Source organism: Ostrea edulis, chromosome 5 (assembly GCF_947568905.1).
Source record: "Ostrea edulis chromosome 5, xbOstEdul1.1, whole genome shotgun sequence".
NCBI lineage: Eukaryota > Metazoa > Mollusca > Bivalvia > Ostreida > Ostreidae > Ostrea > Ostrea edulis.
This window is the reverse complement of record NC_079168.1, coordinates 91,047,501-91,062,593: the sequence shown is the minus strand read 5'-3', so window position 1 is coordinate 91,062,593 and position 15,093 is coordinate 91,047,501. Positions and strand designations below refer to the sequence as shown.

The 15,093-nt window shown below is 38.7% G+C and overlaps 1 protein-coding gene across 1 annotated transcript in view; it reads right to left on the bottom strand.

Moving 5' to 3' along the window:
- Positions 1-5,965: 5,965 nt before the first annotated feature.
- Positions 5,966-15,093, bottom strand: part of LOC125650583 (uncharacterized) — a 66,223-nt gene continuing 57,095 nt past the window's right edge. The window contains exons 16-19 of the mRNA XM_048878990.2: positions 14,244-14,283; positions 10,369-10,473; positions 8,278-8,445; positions 5,966-7,778 (exon numbers count right to left, since the gene is read on the bottom strand). Coding sequence (XP_048734947.2) covers positions 6,064-7,778; positions 8,278-8,445; positions 10,369-10,473; positions 14,244-14,283 — 2,028 coding nt within the window. The 3' untranslated portion in view covers positions 5,966-6,063. The remainder of the gene's footprint in view (positions 7,779-8,277; positions 8,446-10,368; positions 10,474-14,243; positions 14,284-15,093) is intronic.

Sequence of the window (15,093 nt, the reverse complement as noted above, 5' to 3'; positions counted from 1 at the left end):
ATACAAATGGAAAAGATCAAATAATGCAACGTTTGACATGCCATTTTGTAGTAAAATGCTGGATTTACCTTTAAAGTAAGCATTGACATCTTCAATCTGTCCTTCACGTGATAGGTAGAATGTTGTCGTATGTGATGAGGTAAAAACTGTTTAACGGTTGCGGTATTTCCTTTATCATCGTCTTCATTGTTTTCTTTCTCCTCTTTTTTCAAGTTGCTCTTGTCTCGATGAAAATACTTCAAAGACACCCGTCTCGTTTTCAGTTTGACATTACTCTGCATTATTTTGAAATGCTGTCAGATCTTCTTCACTGTCATTATATCTGCAGGAAACGTGTTTTTAATCTTTGGACGAAGGTTTGAGTTGTTTATGGTCATCTCAATAACAGTATCCAGTAATCCTGATCCGTAAGAGTTCTTAACACTATAAGCGCCTAATTTGACTGGTATCCAAAAGTGCCACTGTGTCATATTACAGGACAAAAATAACAAAATTGATATGTAACCAAAACTCTTGCGAAACAGCTTCCATTTGCAGCGTACGAAAGCTTCTTTTGGTCTTCAATACTTGCCAGATTAATCGGGAAAAAAAATAGTAATAAACTAATTGACGGTCATGTAAAACCCATCTATACTAAATGTTACTCTGTACATGTATATAATTATCGACTCCGTTCTTTTAGTACCCTACCGACGAAGTTGAAGGAGAACTTTAGGTTTGCGCTCCGTCCGTCTGTCTGTCCGTAAGACCTGCAAATCAGTTTTCCTAACTTTTTAGCTCACCTGAACCGAAGGTTCAAGTGAGCTATTCTGATCACATTTTGTCCGACGTCCGTCTGTCTGTAAACTTTTCACATTTTCGACTTCTTCTCCAGAACCACTGGGCCAATTTCAACCTAACTTGGCCAAAAGCATCCTTGCGTGAAGGGCTTTCAAGTTTGTTCAAATGAAGGGCCATGTCCCTTTCAAAGGGGAGATAATCCCAAAAATGCAAAAATAGGGTGGGGTCATTTAAAAATCTTCTCAAGAACCACTGGGCCAGAAGAGCTGAAATTTACCTGAAAGCTTCCTGACATATTGCAGATTCAAGTTTGTTCAAATCATGGCCTCCGGTGGTAGGATGGGGCCACAAGGGGGGATCAAAGTTTTACATACAAATATATAGGGAAAAACTTTAAAAATCTTCTTTTCAAGAACCACTGGGCCAGAAGAGCTGAGATTTACATGAAAGCTTCCTGACATAATGCAGATTCAAGTTTGTTCAAATCATGGCCCCCGGGGGTTGGATGGGGCCCCAAGGGGGGATCAAAGTTTTACACACAAATATATAGGGAAAAACTTTAAAAATCTTCTTCTCAAGAACCACTAAGCCAGAAAAGCTGATTTTTACATGAAAACTTCCTGACATAGTGCAGATTCAAGTTTGTTCAAATCATGGCCCCCGGGGATAGGATGGGGCCCCAAGGGGGGATCAAAGTTTTGCACACAAATATATAGGGAAAAACTTTAAAAATCTTCTTCTCAAGAACCACTAAGCCAGAAAAGCTGAGATTTACATGAAAGCTTACTGACATAATGCAGATTCAAGTTTGTTCAAATCATGGCCCCCGGGGGTTGGATGGGGCCACAATAGGGGATCAAAGTTTTACATACAAATATATAGGAAAAATCTTCTCAAGAACCACTGAGCCAGAAAAGCTGATTTTTACATGGAAACTTTCTGACATAGTGCAGATACAAGTTTCTTCAAATCATGGGCTCCGGGGGTAGGATGGGGCCACAAGGGGGATCAAAGTTTTACATACAAATATATAGTTAAAATCTTTTTCTCAATAACCACCGAGTCAGAAAATCTTATATTTACAAGAAAACTTTCTGACATAGTGCAGATTCAAGTTTGTTCAAATCATCGCCCCCGGGGGGTAGGATGGGGCCACAAGTGGGGGGGGGGGTCAAAGTTTTACATACAAATATAGAAAAAAAAGCTTTAAAAGAACCATTGGGCCAAAGAAGTTGACATTTACATGAAAGCTTTCTGACATAGTGTAGATTCAAGTTTGCAAAGGGTAGTTTGGGCCATAATAGGGACTAAGGTTTTACATGCAAATATATATGGAAAGTCTTCAGATATGGGCCAAGGTGACTCAGGTGAGCGATGTGGCCCATGGGCCTCTTGTTATTTGTAACAGCTGTTATAATCAGCTGGGTTTTTTTTTTTTAGCCTTTCAGTTATTATTTGTAACAGCTGTTATAATCAGCTGGGTTTTTTTTTTAGCCTTTCAGTTATGCTAATAGGCTATATGCATTAAGGCAATCCAAGAGCAGTTAACAGAAGTTCATTTTGTCTTGAGAATTACCGTATGACATGATATTGAAAAGTGTGCATTTGCATTTGCTGAAGTCTTTTGACTTTATTACACAATTGAATAATTCATGAAGTTAACAGAAATAAATGTATTTGGGATGGGCAGGAGTATCTGTATAAGCAGTACCTGTTTTACTCTAAGGTTTTACATGCAAATATATATGGAAAGTCTTCAGATATGGGCCAAGGTGACCGATGTGGCCCATGGGCCTCTTTTTTATGTGCTTGCAGATATTCATTTGATAGTACAATTGCTTTGCCATAACAAGTTACAGATCAAGATCGAATTTCGTGTCGGTCCATTGAATTTTCACCAAGTTATGGCCCATGGACTTTGAAAAATAGCATGAATTGTCAGTTTTCCTACCTTTGTGTGCTAACAGATATTCATATGATATTCAGTAAACTATGATGATTGCTTTGCCATAACAAGTTACAGATCGATTTTGAAGTCTTCCTGGTCTAGTCTTTGTACCTGAATATAGTAGTTGATTTCCAACCATTCCTATCCTGGTTTCCCAATCTTCCCTTTTAACATAACCTTAATCTCATAATGAACTTCGAATATTGTTGCGGTCCAGTAAATTTTGCCTCCGGTAGGGGACTAGGTTTTGCCATACTCTCAGAATGATTGTTTTTGTCCTTTAATGCCGGAAAATCAGAAAAGAGCTGTCTTTAGCTTTTAATGTAATAAACATACTTTATTGTAGTTTTCATATCTGAACCCCTCCCCCTTTTATCTATTACGGTTAATTGATTTTTTTAAAAATTGGCGAAAATGACCAATCATTTCGGAATTCTAAACAGAGACCAGGCACTAACCGTGGAACTGAGCCAAATTTCTTATTGCAATAGACCCATCTTTAATAGAATCATTTGAAGATAGTGTCATATATTTAAGACTTATTTTATGTTTTGTGATATTTTAACTTATTTTTGATTAATTACAATTTAACATAAGTAAACGATAAAAAAATTATTCAGCGATACAACTTTAAAAAAGTTCATTAGTATCAAGTGAATTAGATACCGGTATGCTCAGTTGCAGTTCAAATTAATTCAGAAGAAGTTGGAACCTTCAAATCTCTTACGGATATGTTACAAAGAAAAAAACACCCATCTTTAATATCTTCACGGTCATATTTTTAGACCTAAGGCACAGAAGGAGTTTGGACATGCATCCCCAAAACTCCGGAAAAGGAAAGAGAGTAACAAACGGAATATATCAAGTAAAGGCAAAAAATGTATTATCTTATGGAGCTTAGTAATTAAGCTGAAATGCCAACTTTTGAGACAAAATTTCAGGCAATGTCTGTATCCGTAACGAGAAAAAGTCCGAAAAACTGTTTGATCTAGTTTTAGCCCTTGAAGTAGGTCACGGTGCACCAATCCAGCTGAAATGCAAACTCATTCTTCTTGTGGGAGAAATTGTGACCAAATTCCAATGCTGTACATTCATCAATCCAGAAAACATGAGCTCGGACGGACGCATAATGCAAACTAAACTTGTATTCCTATGAGAGAGGAAGCTTTAACTTCAGGGCAAATTCATAATGAAAAAAGGTCTGAAAAACTGTTTGACCTAGTTTAATCCCTAAAATAGGTCAAAGTGCACCAATCCAGCTGAAATGCAAATTCACTCTTATGTTTCTTAAGGGAGAACTTGTGACAAAATTTCAATGCTGTACATGCATCCGTTATGAAAACAATAGGCCCACAAGCCTTGTCAGTCACTTGAGTACTAGTTAAAAGTATCATTAGTCCCAAGAGCTATGAAATCTAGAAAGAGAAAAAATTCCTGTTCTGAATATCCAAGTTAAATTCTAATATTCAGCAACAGTGTAAAAGAAGACGTGTTCTTAAAACATGCCCTCAAAAGTGCATACACTGATGAAAGGTTTTATATATGTACTAACATTAAACGATATGACTAATTTAGACCCACCCAAGAGCCAAAGCCCTGGGTTGTGAAATCCTCCACTTTGTACATCCTTTTCTGCTATTCCTAAGTATGCATTATCAGCAAACCAAGAAGTCCTTCAAATCATTATAATAATATTGAGAATAAGAATTTCACCAAGTCTTGATTGATTGATTTTATATTGTTTAACGTCCCACTCAAGAATGTTTCACTTATATGGAGACGTCACCATTGCCGGTGAAGGGCTGCAAAACTTCGGCCTATGCTCGGCGCTTACGGCCTTTGAGCAGGGAGGGATCTTTATCGTGCTACCGGACCTCGGTTTTTGCGGTCTCATTCGAAGGACCGCCCCATTTAGTCGCCTCTTACGACAAGCAAGGGATACCAAGGACCTATTCTAACCCGGATCCCCACGGGCACCCCCTCCCTAGGATAATGAAATTTACAATTTTTGTAAAGGACTACACACTCCTTCGAAATATCTATTTAGTTTCAAATTAGTATTAGCATTAACAGACATCATTTACACTACACTATATCTACCAAGTTTGGCCCCACCCTGGAATCAGAACCTCCACCCCGGGATCATGAAATTTATAGATGTGATTGAGGCCTTCCTGCTCTACAATACTATGCATTGATTTATCTTGCACGTGTGGTTGTAGAGAAGATTTTTGAAAATTGGTCAAACTTTGGCAGTTTTTTCCCTGCCCAGGGGTGCAGGAGTCCTGAAATTTACAAATTATGTCCTCCTTGTCTCAAAGATTTGAAAAGAATTGGAATGGTAGTTTTCAAGATAAAAATGTTCTATAGTTAATGCAGGACCAATGCAACAGGTCACCCAATTCTACTTGGGTGACCTTGAAAAAATGATTTCTCCTCAAAGAAGGCCAAAGTCATTGGTTGTGTGTGTGTGTATATATATATATATCCAAATTGTGTTTTTAAAAAAATCACAGTGTCCGGTATGAAATATTAAAAGAAATAGAATAAACAGTACACGAAGTTAAAAATTTAACGCAAGCGCTTTCATTTTATAATCCTCAGGCGTTACATATTGTAATGGTTTGACCATTTCAAAACTATTTCAATATGTAACGCCTGAGGATTATAAAATGAAAGCGCTTGCGTTAAATTTTTAACTTTGTGTACTGTTTATTCTATTTCTTTTAATATATATATATATATATATATATATATATATATATAGTTTGTAAAAAAGAATTCGCTATTTGATACAGTAAATACATCCAATAATAAAAGTCAAGAAACACAAAACTCGAATAACATTTCACTGTTAGCGCTTTCGGCTTTAATGCCTCTTCAGACAGTTATAAAATTTTTTATAACTGTCTGAAGAAGCATTAAAGCCGAAAGCGCTAACAGTGAAACGTTATTCGAGTTTTGTGTTTCTTGACTTTTATTATTGGATATATATATATATATATGCACTAAAAAGGACCAACGACATGAACAATATTGAATTGTCAAATTTTCAGGATGGTAGAATATTTACATTCCTGTGAAAATATTCTATCTTTCTAAAGTTGGGACAGGTCAACATTTTGTATGATACATGTAAATGTTGATTTTTAGTGCCTTTTAAATATACATATTATTTTATATATATATAGTTTATATTATTACACTAATTGGCATTTTATTGATAACTATAAAAACTGTCTTCTATAATCTGTATATAAATATGATATTGGAAATTAATTATGTTTGATGTGGTGTATATCCAAGATATGGTGCCACATTCATCTTATCCTTCATCACATTTGAAGGTTTAAGGATCGTCTTGATCGTGGTCTTTGTTGTCCAACAATTGCAATTTTGTCATTCACATTTGGACTTTTCTCCACTATATCAGAGCCAAGTAGAGGAGAATTCATCAAATGCATGAGACTTCTGGCCGAAACATTAGGAGAGTATTTCTTTTCAGAAGGAGACACTTTCTGTCCTGAAGTTCCTTCAATGTCTGAAAGTTCCATTTTCCTGGTCTTTTTTCCTGATCTGAATACTGGAGATGTACCGGTATTCCCAGTATTTGTATCATGTTCAGAAACACTCGTAGCAGCCTTTTCATGACCTGGATTTTGTAACCAGAAAACTTCGTCTTTGGTACTGGAGAAATCCATGGATGATGTGCTACCCTGAGACAACCTAAAACTAGACTGTGAATCTGTCAAGTCTGTTGTGTCAAAGCCTTCACTGTTTCCACTCACAAAGGAATTCAGTAAAGAATTTTTTTTTTCATAAGTTATTCTATTATGAAGGGTATAGGAAGTTCTAAAACTACCCTGATCAGAGTGTTTCATAGTTCTTTTCCTTTTGCTGGGTGAGAATATGATTGACTTGTCTTCCTTTATATCAAGTCCTCTCTTTCTGCAGCTTATGTGTCCATCTTCCTGAGAAAGTGAAGCAAAAATAATATCATTGTCAACTTCCGTCTCATTGCTACTTGCACTTTCGTATCTGTGCTGTGCATCTTTTTTGGCCAAACATTTTGGAGACTGCATGCTTTCATCTCGGCCCCTTTTCCTTCTTTGCCAGTGATTTAGAGAGTTAGGTGTTCGAATTTTCCTTTGAATTTTAGGAGAAGGGGTTCCACAGTTAGCTGGTGATTTCTCCGAATCCATGTCTTTGTTTCCATCATTTACAAATGTTTTTGAGGTATTACCAGTGTTACCCTCTTCATCTGTGATTTTCACAGTCAGATTTTCTTCAGTACCTGCAGACTGGTCAAGATTTGTAGCTTTCTGTCCTTTCACTGGTGTTTTACTCAGTATCAACCTTCGAGCTCTAAGATATGATTTTGATGGAGTTTTTCTGTCTTGTTTCTCCTCCCCTGCCTTTGCCTCAGGACTCTTTCCAAACAAAATAGCCCGTACTGATTTTCTAGTTGGAGTCACCAATGATTTTGATCTTGTATTTTGACTAGGAGACTGTATAACCAGCTCACAGGGAGATTTTCTGGGTGTTTTGGTAAACTTAACACTTCTTTCATCATCTTTTCCCCCTGAAAATGGTAGTTTTGGTGAATGTCGGACAATTTTTGATCGATTGTTTCTGCTATTAGGACTCTCCTGAAACAAAGCCTTAGGAAAACCTTTAGATACAAATGGAGACTTGGACCTTGTGTTTTTACTGGGGGATCCAGCAATTGCTTTCCTTGGAGTTTCTTTTCCTGGTGTCTTCGACCCTGGTTTCTGAGGAGTTGGACTCCCCATCAACTGTGAGAGCAAAAATGAAGAATTTCTGTCTGGTGACTTGAAAATACTAGACTGACTTGGAGGTTTTCTGAGAATGCTATTGAGTTTTCCTGAATTGTGGCTGGTCCTGTCTGCAATATTTTCCACCAAATCAGTATTTGTCTGGGTCATTGATCTAGATCTGATCAGGGGTCCTGCTGATGCTGAATAAAACGAACGCCTGACTTTATGCAGAGCACGCTTGTTCTGAGATGGACTGAGTAGCAATGGTCTCTCTACAACAATATGAATCCATACATATACTTTGCATCAAATCACATTTTGCAGTAAAATCATATCTGATGTGCTATTCATACCATAAAGATATAAAATAATCAAAGTAAAAGTTAAATATTGATGCTTGTTTTTCAAGAATGAAATATTTCAAAGCTTGATCTCTCTTGTGACCTCTGTTGTGAAGGATAAAGTCGCCAGTGGGATTTGAACATGTTAACAGTAAAAGTATCAGAAAATCATCCATACTTCAAGATCCATATTTCAATATCAATAGGTACATATTTATAGTGAGCATATAAAAAATGACCATAAAATACTTCTGAAATCAGGGGCAGGTCACTCTAATTAGAATAACAAGGTAGAATTGTAGAGTATCGAGTCTCCTTTATGAAAACTTATTGCCTGCCTCAAGACCTTTAACATCATAAATGACCATATTCCTGGAATGGCTTATGTAAGATAACAATTGTAACCACCGACATCAGATGTCAATTTTACCCGATTTCATAGGGGATTCCTCCACCACCTTCACTGCGGTTTTACTCCGTGATTGTCTCCTCTCCGCTTCTTGTCGTTTCCACAAGGCAGAGTTCTTTTGTTTGTGTGATGGGGTTTCGGCCACAAGTGTTTTTTTGACTGAAGACTTGAATGGTGGTGACAAAGGGTCTGCCAGATGCAAGCAAACATGATATTTATATAAACAATAGGTCCATATGACTTAATACTTGAGTATCGTACAAAATCTTAAAAATCCTGTTCAGAGTGAAAATGAATGTTTACAGAGTTATTGTGTTGAATATAGAGCACCACTAGGGTTAATAAAACAGCCATCTGGATCACATATAAATGATGCATACCTATGTTTAAATGCTTGAAGTCACAAGGTTTGACAGGTCAATTTCAAAATGAGGCAACAATGACCTACTTTTGGGTTGTAATACACCTTCTCCTGAAGATTCATCACAATGCTTGATATATGATCCCGACACGATATGTACTTGTTTAGCCATAAAATACTAAAATGAGGCATCAGTCACCTAATTTTTGTTTGTGTCCCCCCATCAAGTTTAATGGTTCTAGACCTCACAGTGTGCAATATTTGGACATAATTTGAGTATATATTAGCCATGGCATGACATTCCAAAATCAGGTAGTAGTAACCTACTTCTGGTTCATGATATACTTTCCCCCATCAACAAAGTTTAATTGTCCTAGGAATCAGTGTGCAAGATATGATCTGGACACAATTGGAATATGTATAGCCATAGTGACCTATTTTTGGGTTATGGCATCCCCCTCCCCTTTCTAGGATGCATCAAATGGCAAAGTTTGATAGTCCTAAGCCTCATATAAATCAAAATTTCATCTGAACACAATTTTTGCATATGTATAGTCATAAAATTCCAGAAGGAGACCAGTGACATACTCTTGGTTTGAAAACCCCCCTCTTTGCATCAGCTAATCAGGTTTGATAGTTCTAGGCCTCACAGTGTGAAAGATATGACCAAGACACCAAATTACTAACAGACAGATGGAAAACTGTATTACTGCATAATATTGTACATATTGAATGCATTTGTTAAGCTTCTGGATTTCTGTTTTGAAAGAAAGAACTGTCCTCAAATTATGAAATAGACATGATCTGGACACTGAGTACATATAGCCACAAAATACCAGAATGACACCACAGGGACATATTTTTCGATCGCAACACATCTTCTCTCCAAGGTAAATCAACTGATGAAGTTTGATAGTCCTACGCTTTACAGTATGAATGATATGACATGGAAATGAAATGCTAAAAGACAGCTGGAGAAGTGTATTGTATAATATGTACATATTACATCTTGTATGCATTCACTATGGTTCTGGATCCAATATGTTGAAATTTGGTTTTGGGGGTAAGAACTACAAATGCTTGAAATACTGATCACAAACATGTCAAAGTATATGAACTTCCACAAAAGCTGCAATTACAAACTAAAAAATCTGAACATTTTCCCATAATGTCCCCCATGAAATCGGTATCAATCAATATACTTATACACAATATACTATCAATATACTCAACTGGCCTACAAACAATGTGTGTCATGAATTAGCAATCTGATTAAAATCAGCTCCTCGATCCGCTCCTTTATTTCTTTTGTTTTGTTGCTACTCGAATAGCGACAAAACAAAAGAAATAAAGGAGCGGATCGAGGAGCTGATTTTAATCAGATTGATGAATTAGCAACTAATCTTTCTCAATCTCCAGATCTATGCACAGCATCATGACTCGTGGCATGCTCTTAAGGCAAAGCAACCTTCTATTTATTCCTATACACCATAATTGAATATAACCGGTTCTGTAGTTGGCAGCTACAGAGCAGAATATGAAATATTCTGTATGACTGATAGAGAAGACTGAGACGAGATCGCAATGAAGCTTGATTTTGAAATACTTTGCCAAAATATTTTCTGGACAGTACTTTTTGATATTGGGAGGAAACATAAACTCAGCATCAAGTGCAAGTTGTGAATCTCAAATCCGTATAATCATATGAATATAATACAAGTACAATATATGTAGAGAAGATGATGACATACATCCAGTTTTAGAGGGTTTCAGTTGGGAAGACTTGGTGGTTTCCATCACAGCTACTGATTGTCTTCTCTCCAGCTTAGTCTTACTCTTCGACTGCTTCACCAAATCTGAATTTCATAAAAACAATGAAAATTTACAATTCTACGCATAGCGGTAACTGAATCAGTTTTAAATCAACTACCACCCACAACAGTCACATCAACTACCACCCACAACAGTCACATCAACTACCACCCACAACAACTACCATCCACAACAGTCACATCAACTACCACCCACAACAACTACCATCCACAACAGTCACATCAACTACCATCCACAACAGTCACATCAACTACCACCCATAATAACTACCAACCACAACAGTCACATCAACTACCATCCACAACAACTACCATCCACAACAACTACCACCCACAACAGTCACATCAACTACCACCCACAACAGTCACATCAACTACCATCCACAACAACCACATCAACTACCATCCACAACAGTCAGATCAACTACCACCCATAACAACTACCATCCACAACAGTCACATCAACTACCATCCACAACAACCACATCAACTACCATCCACAACAGTCAGATCAACTACCACCCACAACAACTACCATCCACAACAACTACCATCCACAACAGTCACATCAACTACCATCCACAACAGTCACATCAACTACCACCCACAACAGTCACATCAACTACCACCCACAACAGTCACATCAACTACCATCCACAACAGTCAGATCAACTACCACCCATAACAACTACCATCCACAACAGTCACATCAACTACCACCCACAACAACCACATCAACCACCATCCACAACAGTCACATCAACTACCACCCATAACAACTACCATCCACAACAGTCACATCAACTACCACCCACAACAGTCACATCAACTACCACCCACAACAGCCACATCAACTACCATCCACAACAGTCACATCAACTACCACCCATAACAACTACCATCCACAACAGTCACATCAACTACCATCCACAACAGTCAGATCAACTACCACCCATAACAACTACCACCCACAACAGTCACATCAACTACCATCCACAACAGTCAGATCAACTACCACCCATAACAACTACCACCCACAACAGTCACATCAACTACCACCCACAACAACTACCATCCACATCAACTACCACCCACAACAACTACCATCCACAACAGTCAGATCAACTACCACCCATAACAACTACCACCCACAACAGTCACATCAACTACCATCCACAACAGTCACATCAACTACCACCCACAACAACTACCACCCACAACAGTCACATCAACTACCACCCACAACAACTACCACCCACAACAGTCACATCAACTACCACCTACAACAGTCACATCAACTACCACCCACAACAGTCACATCAACTACCATCCACAACAACTACCATCCACAACAGTCACATCAACTACCACCCACAACAGTCACAACAACTACCACCCACAACAGTCACATCAACTACCACCCACAACAGTCACATCAACTACCATCCACAACAACTACCATCCACAACAACTACCACCCACAACAGTCACATCAACTACCATCCACAACAGTCACATCAACTACCATCCATAACAACTACCATCCACAATAGTCACATCAACTACCACCCACAACAACCACCATCCACAACAGTCACATCAACTACCACCCACAACAGTCACATCAACTACCACCCACAACAGTCACATCAACTACCACCCACAACAACTACCATCCACAACAACTACCACCCACAACAGTCAGATCAACTACCATCCACAACAGTCACATCAACTACCATCCACAACAGTCACATCAACTACCACCCACAACAGTCACATCAACTACCATCCATAACAACTACCATCCACAACAGTCACATCAACTACCATCCACAACAGTCAGATCAACTACCACCCATAACAACTACCACCCACAACAGTCACATCAACTACCACCCACAACAGTCACATCAACTACCACCCACAACAACTACCACCCACAACAGTCAGATCAACTACCACCCATAACAACTACCATCCACAACAACTACCATCCACAACAGTCACATCAACTACCACCCACAACAACTACCACCCACAATAACTACCATCCACAACAGTCACATCAACTACCACCCATAACAACTACCACTCACAACAGTCACATCAACTACCACCCACAACAGTCACAACAACTACCATCCACAACAGTCACATCAACTACCACCCATAACAACTACCATCCACAACAGTCACAACAACTACCACCCACAACAGTCACATCAACTACCACCCACAACAGTCACATCAACTACCATCCACAACAGTCACATCAACTACCACCCACAACAACTACCATCCACAACAGTCACATCAACTACCATCCACAACAGTCACATCAACTACCACCCACAACAGTCACATCAACTACCACCCACAACAGTCACATCAACTACCACCCACAACAACTACCATCCACAACAACTACCATCCACAACAGTCACATCAACTACCACCTACAACAGTCACATCAACTACCACCTACAACAGTCACATCAACTACCATCCACAACAGTCACATCAACTACCATCCACAACAGTCACATCAACTACCATCCACAACAGTCACATCAACTACCACCTACAACAGTCACATCAACTACCACCCACAACAGTCACATCAACTACCATCCATAACAACTACCACCCACAACAACTACCACCCACAACAGTCACATCAACTACCATCCATAACAACTACCACCCACAACAACTACCACCCACAACAGTCACATCAACTACCACCCACAACAGTCACATCAACTACCATCCACAACAACTACCATCCACAACAATCACATCAACTACCATCCACAACAGTCACATCAACTACCATCCATAACAACTACCATCCACAACAGTCACATCAACTACCACCCACAACAGTCACATCAACTACCACCCACAACAGTCACATCAACTACCATCCACAACAGTCAGATCAACTACCACCCATAACAACTACCACCCACAACAGTCACATCAACTACCATCCACAACAGTCAGATCAACTACCACCCACAACAACTACCATCCACAACAACTACCACCCACAACAGTCACATCAACTACCATCCACAACAGTCACATCAACTACCATCCACAACAGTCACATCAACTACCACCCACAACAGTCACATCAACTACCATCCACAACAGTCACATCAACTACCACCCATAACAGTCACATCAACTACCACCCACAACAACCACATCAACTACCATCCACAACAGTCACATCAACTACCACCCACAACAACCACATCAACTACCATCCACAACAGTCACATCAACTACCACCCATAACAGTCACATCAACTACCACCCACATCAACTACCATCCACAACAACTACCATCCACAACAACTACCATCCACAACAGTCACATCAACTACCACCCACAACAGTCACATCAACTACCACCCACAACAGTCACATCAACTACCACCCATAACAACTACCATCCACAACAGTCACATCAACTACCACCCACAACAACCACATCAACTACCATCCACAACAGTCACATCAACTACCACCCATAACAGTCACATCAACTACCACCCACATCAACTACCACCCACAACAACTACCATCCACAACAACTACCACCCACAACAGTCACATCAACTACCACCCACAACAACTACCAGCCACAACAGTCACATCAACTACCATTCACTACAGTCACTGAACAAATGTTTAGTTTGGTTATATTTAATAATTCATGCATGCCAAGAAAGGGGATACCAACAACCTCTAGAGTTTTATTCCAGCATCAATTTTCTTACCTCGCTTCGATTTTCTTCTTTTTCTGGAAGATGATTTTTCCTAAAAGGAATGATATTGAAATACAGTTGAACATTTTCAAAATATGACCATGATTGGCAACATAAATATGTGTTGTACGCCCCAGCTGCTCAAAATTGAAGCAGTGATTTGGTGGTTTTTTTTTTCATGCATAAACATCTAAACTGTAACAAAATTCGCATTTATAAGCATCTTTGAAAATTTTATCAAACCCCTCCCCTTCAAAACAAGACACCCATGGGCCACATTGCTCACCTGAGCCACCATGGCCCTGCCATTGTTCAAGGTCAACACCAAAATATAACAAGGTCTTGCCAACAAAATAGCTCCAACTTGAATAATTTAGAAGATATTATATAGGCAACGTTTTTTTTAATGTAAGTTAAATTCCAAGATCAAAAGATCACACACCATTGTTCTCAATGGCTTGCCATAAAGAATCTCTTTACAAAATATGAAAACTCTACCTAAAATAGTTCCAGGTATACTTTATAGGCTATGCTTTCTTAAAAGTAGGTCAAACTCAAAACTAATGAAATGAAATGCCATAAGAAATTTCTACACAAAGATATGAAAAATATACCTTAGGTAGTTCAGGACATATTGAATAGGTAAGATTTTTATTGAAAGTAGGTCAAACTTCCAGGTCAAGGTCACAAGATCACACATCATTGGATCACATGAAAGGTCTTGCCATAAGGAATGTATATACAGTGCTCCCTCAATATATTGCCAACTTTTGTTCAAGACCAATTGGGGCAATAAAGCGGGGGTGGCAATAAAGCGAATTCACCGTTAAAGACAATTCACTGAGCATTCAAAAGAAATTCA